A 22,275-nucleotide genomic window follows, 5' to 3' on the forward strand; every position below is an offset into this window, starting at 1 on the left:
GATCAAATTTAGTAAAATTCAGTACTATAGGAGAAGCAGAAATGAGCAAGAGTGATGTTGGCTCTCCATGGTTGAAGATGTTTTTCCGCCCTGCATATGGGCAGCTCTGGATTCCAGGGGTAATCATTGTTAGAAATGGACCAGAGGTCTGGAGACACAATCTGTAACTTCCTGGGAATACATATGGGGCAACTAGTAGAAAGCTCTAGTGAGTGGAGCTTTTAACCATCATTTAGTCAATGGATTATGTGAAGGTCTAGCGAGTTTATATGAAATTATTTGGGCCTTTAATCACAATGAGAAAATTCACTGGAAAAATAATTAAGTGTTCTGGGTTTTGCCTGCTATCTGAATGCCTGAACCTGACTCCAAAATCGTGAAAAGATTATGTATGACCAAGGAGCAGATCTCACCCCAGGTGTACTTGATCAGTGTATCAGAGGGTTATATCTGATACTCTGTCTTTTTAGGATGCTTCCACAGTTATTCTGATGATAGCCAGTGTGGAAGCTAGAGTAGTAGGTAGGAAAGGTTCATATACTTGTAGGGAAAAATCAGGCTTCCCTGGTTAATGAAGATTGCATATTGACAGCCTTCTATCAAGGGATTTTTTAAAAAGTAAAATACTCTTTATTAATAAAAAGAAACCTAGTCTGTTCGACGATGAGTTAGTTGATGGCAGTAGAAATTGGCAGCTTGGGGTGTTACGGTTTTGTTAAGGTTTGTGAAGCACTTCGTTGGAGAGAGTATGTCTTCATGATTATTTATCCTGAGACCCAGGGAAGGCTGTTTGGATGGTACCATTTGAAACAGATGCTTTTATTTAGTTGACTTTGAGAAGCACCACAATTTTGAAAGAACTGGTGAGGAATGGGTTTAGGGGCTAGAGACGGATGGCAGTAGTTTAAGGAAGTGACAGTTGATGAAACAATAATCGTTGTGTATTGCTAAGTTGATAAATGGTTTGAAGGCAGTCACCATGGCTGCCTTCTGGGGACCCATTTTAAGTCTCCTGGAGAGAGGATGTATACAAAAGATGTAAAGGTTTACTGGCCAGAGGCACACATTTCCAGTGTGGCATGGAGCCAGCATTCATATGATACCACAGGACAGCTTGTACATGCTGAATATTTCCAGTCAAGTGGAGGAAAGGTAAAAATATCTCCTGTTTAAGGGACCGTGAAGCCAGCGAAGGCCTCCTGTCTAAGCTCAGTGCTAAAGAAGGGCTGGGGTACTGCTCATTGTGTGCATGTCAGTAATCAAAGACACATGTCAGTAATCAAAGGGTCCTTATTTAGTCTGGAACAGTTGTTCATTTTTCTCCTTTACGTCCTTCAATGGGACTGTTGGCTTTTTTTATAAGTTTCGCTTGATTACCCACTGAATCAAATACCCTATTGGTGTTTGAAAAGCTGTAGGATGAGGAACATCTCAGATACCTATTTCAGATCCATTTTAACTTGAATTTATTGAATGAGTTGTAATATACAAAAATATAGTTTCTGTTTTTCCTCATTTCCTTATTATTTATTTTTTCCTTAAGAAAAATCATTATAATCATTGTTGGGTTAGTAAAAATAGATTAATTCTCTATGTAGATTTTTCTGCAGATAAATGTAGGAAGCTACTCAACTTTTGTTTCTGGCAGAAAACCCACACCAAATCCATACTTTTGGTTGAAGTGCTCTTGAATAGTTATATGGCCTGGTAAGAGCTCATGTGCCTCTTCCTCTGATCTTTCCCCTAAAGAGGTAAAATGGTGATAATGGTATTGTGGTGTGTCAGCACTCTTTTATTTTCTTACTTTTCTTTTTTTCCATTTTTTTAAGTGACAGAAACCTGATTCAAACTGGCTTTAACTATAAAGAGAATTAATTGGCTTAGAGAACTCAACAGTCCAGAATTGAGCATCAGACAAAGCTTGGTCCAGTGGCTGAAATAATGTCATTTAAGGACCTGGTTTCTTCCCATTTCTTCTCTTCTCTGCTCTGCCTCCCATTGTGTTAACTTTTAGTCTCCATATCTGTGCAGGTTCACAAGTCTTTTTCCCTTATAAATAAAAAATTGTTACTCCAATTCAGACTTTATATTATCCTATTATAGGAAGAAAGTAAGCCTTTATTTCTCAGCAGTCCCAGCTGATGTCTTTATTTATCTCATTGGGTTTGATTGGTTATGTGTCCAATGGCTGAAGCAAACATTGAGCTAAGTGCATAGGCAATGTTGATGGGGTTAGATAGTGAGGACCTATAGAGCTTATAGAGAACTGGAGGTTCTCACTCAAAACTCATGCCTGAGAATGGGGAAGGGAAGTCTCCCCAACAAAATTTGGGTTGATGTTATCAGCAAGGGGGGAATGGATGTTGGACATGAAACAATGGATGTTTACTAAATGTAGGTTTAGGCTAAGGATATTATATGGATCTGGGGATAAGAGATAGAGCTTTTAGGGGGAAGAGTAAAGATATTGAAAGCTCTTTAATATCCCATGTGCTGTGCTTTGTGGATATGCTTTCCTTCGGTTGAGTGTCTATTTTGCTTTGCTTTTTCTTTCTTGCTCTTATAGCTGCTTGTGGCTGTTACAACCTAAAGAGCCTGGGGTAGTCTCCTTTTCATTTGGAGTTTTATCTGCCCATTTACACATGAGTCGTGTTACTAGGACATTGGTGGTTTTAAGACCACTGGCCAGGAAAGCCTGTAACTGGGATTTTGACTAAGAGGAAGAGGGTCTGGCAAATATTGCAGGTCTAAAGTCCAGGGAGCTCAGCTAAGGTGAGGAGAAACAGTTACATAATATAAATCCTTATAGTCCAGGGGCCTAGTCTCGCTAGGGGAGTCATCTAGGGCAGAGGTCCGCAACCAGGTGCCAGAGCCTGCAGATGTTTCTCCAGTTGTAAATAACAACTTGGTTGAAGCTGTTTGCTCTTCTTGTTCCATACCGCCCATTCCTGTGGGTTTCTTTGTGATTATCATAGTCAGAAGGAAAGAAGAATCTACTGTGGGGTCTGGTGCCGTCTGAGACAGGAAAAAAGTTACTATCTTGATTTGGGAGAATGGAAAGGAGTCCCCTATGGCTATAAAATATTCAGTGCCAGCAGAGGGTCACTAAGCTTAAAAGATCTTTCATTGTGATTTAAATAATTTGCTCCAAGTTTAAAATCTTTGGACGGAATTTGGATTCTTAACTTTCTAAGTTTGAAAGATTCCTGAAGACATTTTCTGATGAAAAGTGTAACACTAACAAAGTGTTTGCTTTAACTAAATGATTGCAGTTAATTTCTTGTAAAGAAACACAGAAGCACACATTAACTTAAAATAAGCTCACACTGTTGTTTCTTGTAGTACAGCCAGGAAAAACAGTAACAAGCTGTCTCCTTCAAAATCACATCCCTGGATGATATTCGAGCAACCTGGAAAATTTAAATACATCCCCAGGAAAAACAATTTGAATTAAGTTAGAAATCATATTTGCTAATTCCCTTTCTGCCATTGCCTTTCATTCTCTGGCTCTGAGTAGCATTAATTGAGAAGATGTGTGGCATCAATAGCTAAGGTAAATGGTGACATTCATTTCAGAGCCACAGTCAACCTAGGGCCACAAAAATAGTTTTAATGTTTAGGATTCATAAATCAAATTTTAGCCTACATTGACATTTTGTCCTAATAATATCAATTCATATATTTTTGAGAAACCACTGGTTTAAAACTTGAGCATTTTGGCCCCAAATAGATTTGATTTTGTATTTAAAAGATATTACCTTACAATTGTGAGGATAAAGACAAAACCTGTGGAAGAAAGAGAGTAGATTTAGTTATTAGTTATTCTAGTACTCTTCACGGTGCTTATATTCAATAATTTTATTGGCCTTAGTTCTTGGCCTTAGTTCTCTAATATGTGTTTTGGAAAATTATTTTTATTCTCTAAGTATTTACAGTTAGAAGAATGGCTAATTAAGATTCTTTTCCTTTGGGTATTCTTTTCATTCCTGTCCCATTTGAGGGAGTTTCCAAGATAGAAAGGAATCTGCCTACTTTCTTTCTCTTAATAAATGAAGAAGATTGGATCAAGAGATGTGGTTTAAAATTTCTTTCCTCTCCACTTCTCTCCCACCTTTGTTTCCTCCCATTTATCCATCCCCAATTCTTAAGAAAGAAACACAAGTTGGAAATAAGCTGGGTGATCCTAGAGACTCATTTGAAGTGGAAATTCAAGATGGAGTGGGGCTGCATACTGGTCACTTTCTTTTAAGAGGAACTGAAAGGTAATCTATACAGCAATTTCTGATGGGCAAGAAGGGACATTACAGGCTTTTGAATTTTATCAATGGAGCCATAGGTATCATTTTGGGATACTTTTACATGTTTTAGGTTTAAAGCCTACTTGCCTATGGAGGAAACTAGACATGTGAAGTATGCCACCTCGAAAGATTCTGACACCCTGGCACAAAATTGAGATGATAAATTTTTGTAAGATTCCACCAGTAGATCATCTCTTGATAGATATTTGAACATGCCCTAGAATTCCTGTTAATTGGAAGTCTGGCTTACCTAGCAACTGAGTGAGGCTGCCTACTGAATGACGTTTTGAAAAGTTCAGACTTACAATTTCCTATTTTGCTTTTTCTCCATTATGAGTCTTACGAGTCCTATCACAAACTTTTGTGGGAAAGTGGTTTTTCAGCTACAAAGGTATTTGTGCATTTTGCGCAAGACATATGTCGTCCTCAAGAATATATAACTGTCATGTTCTGTATTGACATGAGAATCAGGATCACATTACCACAAGTAGCTAGAAGATTTTATTGATTGTAAGCCAGGGAATGGTCTGATTGATTTTATCCTGCAAGTCAAAAAAAAAAATATATATATATATATATAGCTGTTTTAGAAGGACAGACACACACACACACACACACACACACACACACACACACGTGTGCGTACACATGGCTAACAGCAAAGTTGGTTGTTGGTTGAGAAGCAGATCAGAACCTTGGAGAGCTCAAGATAAAGGAGGGGCAGAACCACAATCAGAAGCTTCCATGGCTTCCATGACTGCTCCCAAAAACTCCCAAAAATGGATGAGTTTTTCTGGAGCAACTGCCAGCTCCACTCTGCTTATTGTTAAATCCTACATATGTAGGATTTAAGAAGATAAATCCCTTTTGCTCCAAGCATGAGCTGCATATTTGTTGACTGATTTGATAATTTGTGGCTAAAGTCTTAAAAACAAAAACTGAAAGGAAAGAAACAAAGGGACATACTTTTCTTTAGCACGTTTTTGTGAAGATCCTATGCTGTTCCTCCATGGCCGTGTTATGATTATGGATTCCACTTAGCAGGGCTTCTGGTATTGAGATGAAAGTCACATATAGGACGGGCGGAGGTAAAGTTAAGATTTCACTGAACTATTCACTGTGTATTGGACTAGATCAATTTTTCCAAAAAAAGATTCTTTTCAAATAACATTTTTGATAAAACTCCAACCAAGCCAAACTAAAACAAAAACTAGAAGAACAGAGATGTTCTCGTTGAAACAGGGTTTGGAAAGTCTGAAGTGCCTTCTGTTCAGACTAATTCTGGCTCCACCAGAAGCCCCTAAACATAGGTCGCAAATCGCCATGTTTTACCGGCGTACATTCAGTTTACTTGTCAGACACAGTTCCTAAGTAAGTGTGAGGACTTATCCTGTGTTTCTAGGAATACTTTTACTAGCCCAAATTAATCCCAGAAGTGGCCATTTATTGCTGTCTACTTAGGTATTCATTTGGATGGCAGATATTTGTATTTCTTTCTTTTCTTTTTTTTTTTGTCACTCAACTTGTTTATGGTAAGTCTCAGCTTCAATATGAAGCTGTTTTTTGTTTTTTTTTTTAAATCAAAACCCTGCATTTTACATGCTAAATATCTTGGCAAGTAGGTTGTTAAACACAGTAATGAACTTAAGACAGCAAGAGTGAGGAGTTAACAAAAGCTAAACATTGCAGCCTAAACAAAATTCATACAAAAAATAAACTATCACTGGTTACATAAAATTTTCCTGACTGGTTAAAACTTAGTATAAAATATGCATTTTAGAATCCTTAGCTGTCAAGTTCAAAAAGTACCAGTGTCTATTTAAAATAATTCCTTTCCCAAGCCAAAGTGTAATCAAAATTATTTCAAATGGCATAACACATTCAAATGCTAAAAAATATTCATGATTATTGAAGTGGAGGTAAATCCCAGAGCTTTTGGGACTTTCTCATGCTGCAAATGGCTGTTTCTCTAGTTCACTCAAAGCAGCATATGGCAGCATCCAAGGATGACACTAAGCTCAGTAAAGGGCAAGACTGCTGGTAGCCAGCTTTGACCTCCCCGTGAAGCATGGCTGCTGTGTCCACAATACAGATGTGTGAGGATCAAAGGCACACTATTCTGCTAGCTAAAGAGATAGCAAACCACCCCCTCCAACCTCCTTCCCCAGGTAAATAAAAGTATATAAGGGGAAAAAATTAAAATACACTTATTTACAGAATAAGGGTTTTGAAATATTAATGTAATCCCTCCTTCAAAAATTTTAACTAGAGTCATCTGGTCATTTCTGATCACATCTTAAAGATGTATCCAGATTCAATTTTGGTTGGTTTATCCTTAGACACTTCTAGTCAAAAGTATTGATTTTATTCCCAAATATCTTAACCACTAGTACGACTGCAGTGTATTATCTCCCAGAGTTATCAAGCGCTGGAAGAGAAAAAAATAGATGTTCAAGCAGCAGGCAACATTTATGGCCCTTTCACACAGTGGCGTCTGAGTGGCTACTGAATAGTCCAGGAATAATTCTAAAAACAAGAAAATTCATGCATTTTAGTAAATATGTTGTAGTTTTCACAGTTGCAATTTCCTCAGACATTGTGCTTTCTTTATAAGGGAATCCTGATTTTTCTTAACGTTATGGTGAGTCAGGACTTGAACTAGCAGTCTTCTTTTTCTTCTTCTTACTGTGTTTCTTATGCTTCTTTTTCTTTCTTTCTTTTTTTTTTTTCTGTTGCTTTTTCTTGTTCTTCACTGCTTTTCATCTTTTTTGCTCGTACCTCCTCAATACACTCTGATTCTGACAAGGACTCCGATGATAAAGGTTTATCTTCTGAGTATATCTTTCTCTTTTTTCTGAGTCCTTTAAGGTCCTTTTCTTTCTCAGTGGCATCTTTTGACTTCTTTTTCTTTTTAAAACTATCCTTACTGTCTGATTCAGTTTCTGATTTGGACCTTTCATGTGAACGGTTCTTCTTTCTCTTTCTCTGTTTTCCTTATCTCTTATCCTTATCTTCAGAATCTGAAGAACTGCTGGAAGAATCAGAGCTTGATGAAGAAGAAGATGAATACCTACCAGATTTCTTCTTTTTTCTTTCTCTGTCGTTTTTTGGATGAGCTCTCACTTCCACTTAACAATTTCCTCCTGTGTTTTTCTAGTTCTTTCTTCCAGTTCTCATTCATTTTATTCAGCCAAAGCCCTGGAGCCTATCTTTTTCTTTTCTGGTTGCTCTTTTACTTCTTTCCAGGTAGGCCTTGGTCGATTCAGATAATCCTGTATTGTTGGCTCTGAAGACTGGATTGAACCCCTTGATCTTGCCATTGCTGTTGGATGCATATAGGCCACCCATTTGTCCCACTTCCCCATGGTGCTGGGCTGAGCGCACAGTCGCACACCGAGGGAAACCTGGCCAGAGAAACGGCCGAAGTGGGCCCTCCGCAGGTGCATTTCCTTCTAATTAGCTTCTGTGCATCCCAGAATCCACTGTGTTTTAGACTGTAATGAACAACTTCAAACATCATAGCAACAATCTCATCAGACTCTATAGGCTCTGCTTACAAGGGGGAAGAGAATTATTAGAATATTTGAAAATAAAGCCATGGAGGATCACAGAACTACCCTGTTTAATTTTTTTTTGCCTTACCAACATTTATTTCTATGAGTGTGCTACAGTTTGTAGTAATGAAGGGTACTACTATGATATTCTTTCTTGTGTCCACTTCATTTTGTTCTTAATAGTTGAATCTTCTCAAGAACAAAATCCCAAAATATAATCTGCAAGTTAAAACCATAAGGGATATATATGATTGGCGGTGCTGTGTTACCTTTTTTTGTTTGCCATATGACTATAAATATTTGAACGGTAGTTACATGGAAGAAGGAGTAGACTTGCTTTTCTTAATCCAGCTTCTCTTTCTCCCATCCTCAAATTCATGTTATGTCCACTCGACTTTTCAAAATTTGTAACTTGTTATATTTGAAGAAATTAGGAAAATATGTTTAAAATGATTTCATTTCAATTGTTTTAGATGATATATTAAAGGAATTATACATACTTAACAAAATGTACAGTATAAACACTTATTGTTGATAATACTTGGTCCTCTTACAAATAGGTCAATAGCAAATTTATTTTTGTTGTTATCCTTGGTGTTCTCCAGATGGAGTGACATTTAAAAAAATCGTGCTTGTTCAGTTCCAGTTTTGTTAGAAATGTAAAATGTTATTGGTGATATCCTAAGACTTGCCATTTATTTTATTTTTTCTGCATATTCTATATAATTTATTCATGATTATAGACATTAGAAGTTTAAAATTAGAATTTCCCTAATGCACTATTACTTTCTATGTTGTAGAAAGATTTTTTTTTCTTTTTTAACAGCATTATTGAGATCTAATTGATATATAACTCATCCATTTGAAGTATAAAATTCAGTTGTTTTTAGTATATCCACAGAGTCGTGCAGTCATCAATTACCATAGTGAATTTAGAACATTTTAATCATTCCCAAAAAGAAACCATGTGCCCATTAGCAGTCCTCATTTCCCCCCAAGTCCCCAGCCCTAGGCAACCACTAATTTACAGTCTATCCCTGTAGATTTGGCTTTTCTAGACATTTTGTATAAATGGATTCATACAGTGTGTGGCCTTTAGGTCTGCCTTCTTGCACAGCTTAATGTTTCAAGGTTGATCCCTGTCATTGCATGAATCAGTATTTCCTTTCTTTTTATTGTGGAATGATACTCCATTGTATGTATGTACATATTGTATTTATTCATACATTAGTTGATGGACATTTGGGTTGTTTGTACTTTTTATCTATTAGGAATAATGCTACTATGAACATTTGTATACAGGTTTTTTTTTTTTAATTTTTAATTTTTGTATTTCAATAGGTTTTGGGAAACAGGTGGTATTTGGTTATATGAATAAGTTCTTTAGTGATAATTTCTGAGATTTTGGTGCATCCATCACCCCAGCAGTGTACGCTGTGCCCAATGTGTGGTCTTTTATTTCTTGCCACCCTCACCCTTTCCTGAGTCCCCAAAGTCCAATGTGTCATTCTTATACCTTTGTGTCCTCATTCGTATACCTTTGTGTCCTTGTAGCTCTTAGCTCCCACATGTGAGTGAGAGCATACGATGTTTGTTTTTTTATTCCTGAGTTACTTCACTTAGAGTAATAGTCTTCAATTCCATCCAGGTTGCTGTGAATGCCATTATTTCATTACTTTTTATGGCTGAGCAGTTTTCATATATATGTGTGTGTGTGTGTATGTATATATATGTGTGTGTGTATATACACACACACACACACACACACACCACATTTTCTTTATCCACTTGTTGATTGATATTTGGGCTGGTTCCCCATTTTTGCAATTGCAAATTGTGCTGCTGTAAACATGCGTGTGCAAGTATCTTTTTCATATAATGTTTCCTCTGGGTGGATACCTAGTAGTGCGATTGCTGGATCAAAAGGTAGATCTACTTTCAGTTCTTTAAGGAATCTCCACACTGTTTTCCATAGTGGTTGTACTAGTTTACATTCCTACCAACAATGTCAAAGTGTTCCCTTTTCACCACATCCACGCCATCTGTTGGTTTTTTATTTTGGCCATGCTTGCAGGGTGAGGTGGTATTGTATTATGGTTTCGATTTTCATTTCCCTGATAATTAGTGATGTTAGCATTTTTCCAAATGCTTGTTGGCCATTTGTATATCTTCTTCTGAGAATTGTCTGTTCATGTCCTTAGTCCACTTTTTAAAAAATTTTACTTTAAGTTCTGGGATACATGTGCAGGACGTGCAGGTTTGTTACATAGGTATATATGAGCCAGGGTGGTTCGCTGCATCTATCAACCCATCATCTAGGTTTTAAGGCGCACATGCATTATATATTTGTCCTAATGCTCTCCCTTCCCTTACCCCCCAACCCCTGACAGGTCCTGGTGTGTGATGTTCCCCTCCCTGTGTCCATATGTTCTCATTGTTCAACTCCCACTTAATGAGCGTGAGCATGCTGTGTTTGATTTTCTGTTCCTGTTAGCTTTCTGAGAATGATAGCTTCCAGATTCATCCATGTCCCTGAAAAGGACATGAACTCATTCTTTTTTATGGCTGCATAGTATTCCATGGTATATATGTGCCATATTTTCTTTATCCAGTCTATCATTGATAGGCATTTGGATTGGTTCCAAGTCTTTGCTATTGTAAATAGTGCTGCAATAAACATAGGTGTGCATGTGTCTTACTTTTTAGTGAGATTATTTGTTTTTTTCTTGTCGATATGTTTGAGTCCTTTGTAGATTCTGGATATTAGTCATTTGTCAGATGTATAGATTGTGAAGATTTTCTCCCACTCTATGGGTTGTCTGTTTACTCTGCTGATAGTTTCTTTTGCTGTGCAGAATCTTTTTAGTTTAATTAAGTCCCATCTGTTTATCTTTGTTTTTGTCTTATTTGCTTTTGGATTCTTGGTCATGAAGTCTTTGCCTAAGCCAGTGTCTAGAAGGGTTTTTCCTGTGTTATCTTATAGAATCTTTATGGTTTCAGGTCTTGGATTTCAGTTTTCATCCATCTTGAGTTGATTTTCATATAAGGTGAGAGCTGAGGATCCAGTTTCATTCTTCTACAGGTGGCTTGCCAATTATTTCAGCACCATTTGTTGAATAGGGTGTCCTTTCCTCACTTTATGTTTTTGTTTGCTATGTTGAAGATCAAATGGCTGTAAGTATTTGGCTTTGTTTCTGAGTTCTCTATTCTGTTCCATTGTCCTATGTGCCTATTTTTATACCAGTAACATGCTGTTTTGGTGACTATGGCCTTATAGTATAGTTTGAAGTTGGGTAATGTGATGCCTCCAAATTTGTTTTTTGCTTAGTAAGACTTTGCATTTAGATGAATGCAACACAAAAGAGTTTTGGCTAAGGAAGGCACAATAAACTGCTTCAACTGTGACCACTACACTTTAGCATGTTGCATTTGCTTTCTGGAAACGTTCCACGAGGCTCAGAATTTAAGAAATAGTAAATTCAAAGTTACTTGAAGCATATGTATTTAGGGCTAAATGATGCAAGATTTGTTTTCCAGAAGGTTATGGCACTGGCTAACTTTTTTAGTTGTTTAGAAAAGACAATTGGAGTCTGACCTTATAAAATGTAAAAATGACAAATGGAATTTCTTAAACTTTGGGATTGAAAAACAGTTTGAAATGAAATATGTGAAGTGTGAAATAAAATATGTGAAGTATGCTATTATGTTTTCTTAAAAGTTATATTTCCATTATGAAAGTATGTTCATGTCTTATGTATACATACATCCATATACATGTATATACACTCAGAAAATTTGAAAAATGCGGAAAAACAGGAAAAAGAAAAAACTCTTTTAAATAGCTTCCAACTATGGATTTCAGTTATTAACATTTCTCCCAATAAATTTTCCATGTATAGATGGTTTTTGCTATGGAAGGTTGGGAGAGGATGGGGATAGCCAAGTTGTAATCATAATGTGTATGCAGATTCATGTCTCTCCTCATTTAATATTGTAACAAAAGTATTTTCTGTGCTATTGCAGTTGTTTCTGTGCTATTGTAATTGTTTATACAATTATATATAATACTATTACATATAATTATATATAATTGTATAAATTGTTTATACAGTTCTATATAATACTACTATATATAATTATATATATAATTGTATAAACCTACTGTAATAGTATAGAAACATAGTTGCAGATTATTTATTTGAATTACATTAACAGTTTTTAAAACAATTCTTATTATCAGGTGTCTAGATTGTTTGCAGTTTCATAATATTACAAATGACTCTATGTGTATTTCTATCTATAAAGTTCCCCCTCCTTTATTTTTAGTTATTTGCAGATTAGCTAGATTCCCAGAAATAAGATTTCTAGGGGCATTGAGAATAAACATTTCTAAGACTCTCTCTCTCTCTCTGTCTCTCTCTCTCTCACACACACACACATACATATAGTTAAACTACTTGTATGAGTTTACAATTCTATGTGTAAAAAGGTCCATGAAATTATATCTTCACCAACATTGGCTGTTTGCTGAAATAAAGAACTTGGCTAATTTAAGATATAAACATTGTTTCTCATAATTTTTGCTCTACTTTCTTCTCTTGTGGGAAATGCTGGGTGAGGGACAGGCCAAATCAGAGGGTCCCATGGGAGCCAGAAACAATTTGTGGAGCTGAAGCACTATCAGGATAGTAAGTTGAAAGGAAGACACTGATCTGAGGGAAGCATGTACCATGGAAGCAGTGTTTGGAGCTTCAGAGAGTGGGAGAGGCAGCATAGAGTGGCAGAGCCATGGGTCATGTGGAGGAACTTAGGGAGGGTCAGACATTGGTGTCATGTGCAGGCCCTGTGTGGGGGAAAGTATCTTCTGGAGGGAGAGGATCTCATAATATAGTCTGGAGGGAGACTTAATATTGTTCTTTACATTCTTTTATGCCACTTTAAGAATATTTGTTTTACTGTATACATATATTACTTTTCAATGAAAAGTTAGTTTATTAAAAAGGAGAAGTGAGGAAAATTATACTTCTTTAACTACTAGTGGGCTTGCATACTTTTCATATATTGTCAGTCTCTTTTAATTTCCTTTTATTTTACTGATATGCTAGAGAGTTAGGCAAAATTTTGTAGTAAGATTTTTTTAGATAATTTTCTTGTTATATTTCTAATGTATTCCTGTACCTTATCTTTTTATTAGTTGAATATTTTTATCATAAGATTAATTTAATTAAAGAATTCCCCCCCCCCAGAAAATTTTTTTCCCTCCCTTATTAAGCAGAGATGGTTCCAAGTCTCATTTCTTCATTTGCTTAGTTTCCTCCTTTATCTCCCCAAAGACATAGACGGACTACATTGTTTCTTAATGTTTTCCATTCATTGATATCCTCACACATGTCTAAATTTGTGGCACTGTGGCCGAAAAACTATGGGTTTTAATAAGTGGAACCGGAATTGAGGGTGAGCTAGGCCTTGAAACTACTATTGCTCACTGTCTTTCTGAAGAAGGAAGCTCTGATAAGGAGGAACTCTGAGGATTGGTTGGGCTTGTTCAAGACTGCGGGGCCATTGATATGGGAGCCCGTAGGTAGGTGGTGGAATGTATTTACGAGAGAGAAATGTGGAAAGGTCAAGGGTCAGATGAACTGGGAGCACTCCTCCTGTCAGATGGCCTGGACAGGGGAGCCAAAGTATCCAAAATTACCACTATGCATGAGTTCGCTCATGACCACAGAGAGGCAAGTGCTAGTTCGTTGGCTCAAAACTGATATTTTAGTTAACTGATTGGAGGAAGAGTAGGAAGATTTACATTCTACACAGTCTCAATTATTGTTTACACTTGAATGTGAGCAGTTATTTAATCTCTCTAGTTAACTAGTCTTTAAAAAGAATTGGTGCGATACCTTCCCTAAACTGTTTCATAGGTGTTTTAGTGAGAATGATGAAGTTTCTATTATAAAATAGTAGTGAATTTTCTTTTGCTTTTGTTTATTGTCTTTGACTATGTTTTATCACTTTCTCTGAATGCATTTGTCATTCCTCATTTTTGGAATCCTTTTACTGTATGCTCTTTTCTCTGTTAATATGTGATGTGCCCTGTGCCTACTCTTTGTGGCCATCCCCATTTTAGATTTCTTCCTTCAAGCATTACCAAAAAGAACTTGAAGAACTTTGTGAATAGAGAGAGAGACACTTATTTTTCTCTTTTTCATAGACGCCTGCTAATTTATGCCTCCTCCTCTTTCCCTGAAGGACCTTTGGGCATTTTTCTCTATCTCATACTTGAGAGAATGGAAAGCTCCAATGCCTTGTATTGCTAGATCTGTTTTTAAAATATGCCCTATTCTTAGGGAGTAACTAAAACTTTATATATCTTCTGTTTTCTCCCCTTCTAGGCAAAGTGGTTCAAACCGCAAATTACCTAACAAGTAAAAGTGGTCATATAGCAATACTAGAGGAATTTTTATCTTGTTTAGTATAGCTAAACCATCCTTGATGGGAGTGTTTTCCAGTGAGTTTGCCTTGAATGGCTAAGGAGATCAACAAAGAAATTATGTTTTAATGGAAGGAGACTGGTTAGTATGTCTTTAACACTTCGTTTGAATCACTTGAAATGAATTCAAGTTGGTAAGGTATGTTGCCAACTTATATGTTTTCATAATTTTTTAAAACTGTTTGGATATAGGTCTGTAACTTGCCAAATAACTAAGGAGAAATGACAGAATTTAAAAAATATAAATCAAGACAACTAAAGCTTTTTCTTTTTGCTCTAGTAGGGAGCGAGGACTGATAAGGAATACTTGACCAAGAAATGGAATATTGTATTTTATTCTTGCTTATAAATGTTTAGCAGTGCTCTCTGAAGGAAATGCATAGCAAGCTATGTTAAGATCATTTTAAGTTCTACACAATGCTGTTATATCCTATCGATGCTTTGAATTTAGTCTTGAACAGCTCAGAAGGAGTCTGGCTATTGAGGTCAACAGATTTGCCAGGGAAAACTTTGTACTTTACTTATCAAATCACTTTCATATCAAGATACCCCTCTTACTCACTGTACGATACTGAAGCTCTTACCTTTTCCTCTGTTCATTGTCTTTATTTGAACATCCTAAGACCTGTTTTTCCTATAAATGAAAGAACACTTACTGATTTCCCCATTGTCATTTAGTTCCTATAAATCAACCCACTCAGTAGAGCAAAGTAATTCCTTTAAAAAATGCATTCCTTTACTTTTTATTTGTTTTCTTTTGATAGAAGCTATGCTTGGTTTGTCCTTAGGACAATATAAAGTAGTGTTCTCAAAGTGTGGTCTGCAGACCTCTGGGGTCCCTGAGACCATTTCAAGGGTCTGCAAAGTCAAAACTGTTTTCATAATCATATTAAGATATTATGACTTCTTTTTTACAGTGTTAATATTTGCATTTACATTGCAGAAGCAGTGGTGTGCAAAACTGATGACTTGGCATTAACCACACCAGACATCAAGCTATACTCATAGTTATTTTATTCTCTTTTGTCACACATACTCAGTTAAAAAAACAACAACAGTTCACTTAAGAATGTCTTTGATGAAGTAATAAAAAATATGAATTTTATAAAGTCATGACCCTTGAGTACACACGCTTTCAATATTCTGTGCGACAAAATGAGAGTACACATGGAAGACTACTGCATACCTAAGTATGTTGTCTCAAGGAAAATCATGAGTGTGATTGAGTTCCAAGCTGAACTAGCTGCTTTTTTCTTGGAACCATCCTTTTTTACTTGGAGGAGTGACTGATGGATGAACTGTGGTTATTCAGATTTGCGCATTTGGCAGACATTTTCCCATGTCTCTATTTTATGCCTATCTTTTTCAGGCCTAACCGTCACCATTGTGCTTATATTTCTGTGAGGCTCTAGTGTTTACAGAGCGTTTATTTATATCTGGTATTACAGATACAGATGGTCTGTGGATCTGAGTTGAATTACTTTAGCATATAATGCTGAATTTAGGTAGAGATCGAAAAAAATTAAAATTATAAAAGAATAAGAAACAAATTAAGTCTTCCAGGGCTAAAATTATGGTCTTCTAGGATATTTAGGTTTCTTGTTTTGTTACTACCCGGCTTTACACTTCACTGTTTCTGCCTATTCATGATGGAATTCCTCCTCAATTTTTCTGCAAGGATTTTTTTAGAAGGCAGGAGAAATTGCCAATATCAAAAGATTTCTCTAACTTCATCTCTGGGTATATGGCTAACTAGGAGTAGTCTGTTCCTCTTAGATTTCTATTACTCTTTTCCTCTACATTGATGTGTGAATGTGATACTGGATTTGTATGAAATTTCAGTTTTAACTGGTCTTTTATTTGTTATGGCTTTTACAGAATCTTGCCTCCTGGAATCCTTCAAATCCTGAATGTCTCTTACTTGTGGTGAAGGAACTTGTGCAACAGTATCACCAATTCCAATGCAGCCGCCTCCGGGAGAGCTCCCGCCTCATGTTTGAATACCAGACATTACTGGAAGAGCCACAGTATGGAGAGAACATGGAAATTTATGCTGGGAAAAAAAACAACTGGGTAAGAATTTTTGAGAATGGGAAAAAAGATGACTTCATCTATAATAAAATAATCAATTCAGATGTTCATTTGAAAATCCTAGTCATTTCTTTAAATAACCATGGTCTAGGTAGCCTATATGTTTCTCATAATTTAGAGTTTAAAGAGACCTTAATGTTTGTCTAGTTCATTGTGTTTCTTAAAGATATTACCTGGGAAGTTTGTAAGATTCAGAGTCTCATCCCCAGCCCCAGATATTCAGCAGTCAGAGGTGGAGCCTGAGGGCCTGCACGTGCTACCAGTCTCCATGTCATTCTGATGTATGTGGCTTGCAGGTCACATTTTGAGACACTAACAAGTTTCCCCGTCCTTTGAATGGAAGACTTCTCCAATATCCCAGTCAGGTAAGAGAGGTCAGTAACTCTGGAATCTGCTAGCTTACATGGTGCCTTTTATATTTTCTTTTTGTAACTTAAACGATTATATGATCTTTTAAAAATTCAAGTCAGACCTTATTGCTCCTCTTCCCAGAACCTTATGTACTTCTCTTTTTTCTCTCATAGTAAAAGCCAAGTCCTTCCAGTGGTATAAAAAACTCTATATGGAGAAATGCAAATCAAAATCACAATGAGATACCGTCTCATGCCAGTTAGAATGGCGATCATTAAAAAGTCAGGAAACAACAGATACTGAAGAGGATATGGAGAAATAGGAATGCTTTTACACTGTTGATGGGAGTGTAAATTAGTTCAACCATTGTGGAAGACAATGTGGTGATTCCTCAAGGATCTAGAACCAGAAATACCTTTTGACCCAGCAATTCCATTACTGGGTATATATCCAAAGGATTATAAATCATTCTGCTATAAAGACACATGCACACGTATGTTTATTGCAGCACTATTCACAATAGCAAAGACTTGGAACCAACTCAAATGCCCATCAGTGATAGACTGGATAAAGAAAATGTGGCACATATACACCATGGAATACCATACAGCCATAAAAAGGATGAGTTCATGTCCCTTGCAGGGACATGGATGAAGCTGGAAACCATGATTCTCAGCAAACTAACACAGGAACAGAAAACCATACATGGCATGCTCTCACTGATAAGTGGGAGTTGAACAGTGAGAACACATGGACACAGGGAGAGGAACATCACACACCGATGCCTGTTGGTGGGAGGAGGCTATGGGAGGGATAGCATTAGGAGACATACCTGATATAGATGACAGGTTGATGGGTGCAGCAAACCACCGTGGCATGTGTATACCTATGTAACAAACCTGCACATTCTTCACATGTATCCCAGAACTTAAATTATATATATACGTAATTTATATTTATATATGTTGTATACATATAAATTATATATAATATACAAATTATATATATAAAAAACAGACCAAAAAAAAAGAAAAAAACAAAACTATATGATTCCCATCACTACCATCTTCCATCCATCATTAATTTTGTCTGTTCATCTCCGACCTTTCTCTTTCAAATTCAACTCCAGCCACACTAGCACCCTGCTGTGCAGCAAGCACACCAGATATTCTCTTGCCCAAGGGTCTTTGCATAGGCTCTCTGTTGTCAGGGATGTTTCCCCCAGATATGCACATGGCTAATACTCTTCTTCCTTCAAACTTCTACTAATGTTATGTTCTCAATGATGCCCTGTTAACGCCCCCAGCAGCCGTTTTGAGGTATAGTTTACATATCATAAATTTACCTGTTTTAAGTGTACAGTTAAATGATTTTTAATAAGTTGGCTGATTTGAGCAACCACCACCATTATCCAGTTTTAGAATGGTTCCATCACCCCAGTGAGATCTCTCATGTCCCTTGCAGTTAATCTTGTTCCCACCTCCAGCCCTAGTCAGTCACTAAACTACTTTCTGTTTCTATAAATTTTCTTTTCTGAACATTTCTTATGATGGAATCATACAGTATGTGGTTTTTGTGACTGAATTCTTTCACTTAGCATATGTTTGAGGTTCATCCATGTTGTAGCATGTATCAGTACTTCATTTCTTTTTGTGGCTGAATAATACTCCATTGAATAGACATACCACGTTTTGTTTATCCATTTACCAATTAATGGACACTTGGGTTGTTTCCACTTTTTGACTTTTATGAATACTGCTGTAAGCATTCATGTGTAAGTATTGGTAATACCCCTTTTAAACATTGTGACTTGCACCCGTACCCTCTCCTCTATTTTTTACTTTGCTCCATGTGGCTTTTTTGCATTTCCTTTTGGCATGCCATATAATTAATGTATTAGTTATATGTTGCTATGTAAAATAATCATTCCAAAACTTGGTGGCTTCAAACAATAACATTTATTATCATAGTTTTTGGCAGCAATCTGGGTAGGCCCTTTGCCTCAGGGTTTTTCACAGGCTATGCTTGAAGTGTTGGCTAGGGCTGTGGTCATCTCAAGGCTCGACTGGAGATGGAGTCATTATAAATGCATGTGTGTGGTAGTTGGCATAGTTCAGTTCCTCATGGGTCGTCGAACTGAGGGCCTGAGTTCAGGGCTGGCTGTTGTCTGGAGGCCGCCTTCAACTGCTTGCCTCTCTACAGGGCAGTGCACAAGATTCAGAGCAAGCAAGTGGGGGAGAGCAAGAGGGAGTGTGTGAGCAAGATAGAAGTCACAATCTTTTATAACCTAATCTTGAAAGTGACAGCCCATCACTTTTGCTGTATTCTATTTGTTAGGTCCAATACCCCACCCTCCCAACACACCTACACACCCCACACACATACCTACACACACACACACACACACACACACACACAGAATTACATAGGAGTATGAATACCAGAGACCACTGGGAGCCACTTAGAGGGAGCCTACCATACTTATTGATTATGTTTATTGTGTGTCTGTCCTCATTGAAATATAAAATCTCATGAGGGCAGGGATCATTGTTCACTAGCAAATCACAAACACCTGGAACAGTGTCTTCCACTTCATTGGTATTCCATAAACGTTTTTGAATGAATGAATGAATAAACTCTCATTAAGCACAGAATAACTTTAGGTGCTCTTCTGTGCTAATTCTTTTAGGTTTCACTGTCTTTCTTAGGCTAAATAACACTCCCACTTTTATTCTTCAGCTTTTTCTTTTACTTTTTTGGAGACAGAGTCTCACTCTGTGGCCCAGGCTGGAGTGCAGTGGTGCAATCTCGGCTCATTGCAACCTCCGCCTCCTGGGTTCAACAATTCTCCTGTCTCAGCCTCCTGAGTAGCTGGGACTACAAGCGCATGCCACCACACCCGGCTAATTTTTGTAGTTTTAGTAGAGACGGAGTTTCACTGTGTTGGTCAGGCTAGTCTTGAATTCCTGACCTCAGGTGATCCACCCTCCTTGGCTTCCCAAAGTGCTGGGATTACAGACGTGAGCCACGGTGCCCGGCCTCTTTGACTTTTTCTTAAAGGTTTTGATTTTAAGGTTTTACACGTGATTAATGCCTTCAAATCAGCATGACTAAAATTTTTGTTATTACAAATCATGTTGTTTGTTCAGTTCAAGGTTTTTGTAAAGTCTTGAATTTATATTTCAGTAAAAGACACATAACACTACATTTGCCATCTTTACTATTTTTAAGTGTACAGTTCAGTAGTGTTAAATATATTCACATTGCTGTGCAACAGATCTCTAGAACTTTTTCATCTTGCAAATGAACCCATTAAACACTAATTCCTCCTCCCCCCAGCACTTGGCAGGCACTTTACTATTTTCTGTTTGTATGGTTTTGACTCCTTTAGATACTTCATATGGGTAGACTCGTATATTTGATTTTTGTGACTGCTTATTTCACTTAGCATAATGTCTGAGGTTCATCAGTGTTGTAGCATGTGATAGGAATTCCTTCCTTTTTAAGGCTGTGTAGTATTCAATTGAGCGTATTTACCAAATTTTACTTATCCATTCATCCATCAGTGAACATTTGGGTTGCTTCTACCTCTTGGCTATTGTGAATAATGCTACATTGAACATAGGTGTGCAACTATCTCTTTGAGATTCTGCTTTGAGTTCTTTGGGATATATACCTACAAGTAGGATTGCTAGGTTTTATACAATCCCATTTTTAATTGTTTGAGGAATTTCCATACTGTTTCTTTAACAGCTGCACTATTTTACATTCCCACCAACAGTGCATGGTTCAAGATGCAAACTATTGATTATTTTGAAACATTAATATGTTTATATGACTAATAAGGAAAACTTTGTTGAACTTAGTTTATCCTCTATCCCCAGCATTTTCCTATTAAATAATTGACTTAATTGTCCTTACATAAATGGATGTTAGGTTAATTTGGCATGACTTCTGGGTGAACATGTGTTGTCTTTAGTGCTGACAGGCTCATCTGAAAGCAGGAATCACTGTCAAACTAACCAGTCTTTAGTTTTTAGGATTTGCCTTTGTGTCTCATTCCCCCTTTTTAATATTAATGTGAATTTGAATATAATCCAGTTGTATGGCACCCTTTGTTACCTAATAATTTTCAAAATGTTATTCAATGACTCAGCTAATACTTGAGGTGTAGTTCATCTAGGTGTAGAAGTTTGAATTCATTTCAGCAGGTAGTTTGTTTTTATAGTATTTTTAAACTTTCTGTTTAATGTTACCGATACTCCTTTCTTTACTTACAAAACCTACTACTGCTACACTTATCTCAGTTTATTTTGATTTGATATTAAGTAGTTTGTAAACATTAGGGCAATGGTTATGGATTCAGGTGAAGTAAAGAAACTGAGAATCCTATAACAAGGCAAAGTAGACCGAGGTTAAGCTTATGGCAGACCAGGCGTAGGAAAGGCCTAGTAGAAATGGTAGCTGAGACTATAGAAGTAAAATTATGAGTTGGAATCAGGGAGTAGGTCAAGAAACAGGGTATAAAAGTGAGTCTTGAGGGATGAACAAATTAGAGCTTGGCATGAGGGTTCAGGAGTATTAAAGGACAGCCCGCTAATGGAGGAAAAATCTAGACCAAGAGTCTAGAGATAAACACTGGACCCTGGCGGAAAGAAAGGAGCTTGATTTTGCGCCAAGATTTTTTTGAATCAGGGACTGTATTAGTTTCCTATTGCTGCTGTAAAAATTACCACAAACTTGGTGGCTTAAGAAAACACAGATTTATTATGTCATCGTTCTGGAGGGCAGAAATCTGAAATGGGTCTCCCTGGGCTAAAATCAAGGTGTTGGCAAGGCTGCATGCCTTCTGGAAGCGCTAAAGGAAACCATTTCAGGGTACTGAAGAAAGTTGCAGATATGCTCTCTGGGACATTATCTTTGAGAAATTTTGGAGAAGCAGAAAGATCCTAGAAGGCTGTTGTAAGTGATGACATCCTAGAGATTTTTAAAGAAATTAAGCTCAGATCTTTAAGTAGATTATTTACAAACATTAAAATAAAAATGCAGTAGTCAATTGGAAAATAGTTGGGTAACTGGGAAACTGTCATGACAAACTTAGTTTGCTTCTTTAAGGAAGGGTAATATCATAAACTTAGATGATATCATTTTCAGTGAAGCACTTGGTCATTCTCTCTTAGGATTCCACTGACGTATGCTCCTTTCTTAGTTGTTGGGATCTGCGGAAGCGTTCCATCTAAAAGTTTGGGTGTAACTCTTATCAGCCTCAGGTGTTTTGTGGAATGTCACAGGGCTTTTTCTTTGACCTTTTCTTGTTAAGGGTTTTGTTAGGGACTTGAATGAAATCATACAAAGTATGGGTTTCTTTTTTCTGCTAGCATAGAGCTTAAAAAGATAGCTATTGTGAAAGATTACAGAATCAATATTAAAAATTATTTTTGTGTGCTGGAATGCTGCACCAAACTAACAAGATGCACTTTAGTAGGGCTAAGCC

General features: G+C 36.9%; 1 protein-coding gene and 1 pseudogene across 16 annotated transcripts in view; one reads left to right on the forward strand and one right to left on the reverse strand.

The window, feature by feature from the left end:
* The window catches only part of BABAM2 (BRISC and BRCA1 A complex member 2), a 456,088-nt gene that overhangs the window by 125,000 nt on the left and 308,813 nt on the right, over positions 1–22,275 (forward strand). For all 15 annotated transcript variants that reach the window (XR_002516866.2, XM_017947401.2, XM_009183905.3 and 12 more), the window contains one exon: positions 16,218–16,412. Coding sequence is in view for 14 of the 15 variants with exons in the window: in XM_017947401.2 (XP_017802890.1) it covers positions 16,218–16,412 (195 nt within the window). In the remaining variant the exon portion in view is untranslated. The remainder of the gene's footprint in view (positions 1–16,217; positions 16,413–22,275) is intronic.
* Positions 5,847–7,663, reverse strand: LOC116270344 (annotated as a pseudogene). Its single transcript, XR_004178383.1, has one exon. The product of XR_004178383.1 is annotated as a protein FAM133B pseudogene (transcript).

Source organism: Papio anubis, chromosome 14 (assembly GCF_008728515.1).
Source record: "Papio anubis isolate 15944 chromosome 14, Panubis1.0, whole genome shotgun sequence".
Lineage (NCBI taxonomy): Eukaryota > Metazoa > Chordata > Mammalia > Primates > Cercopithecidae > Papio > Papio anubis.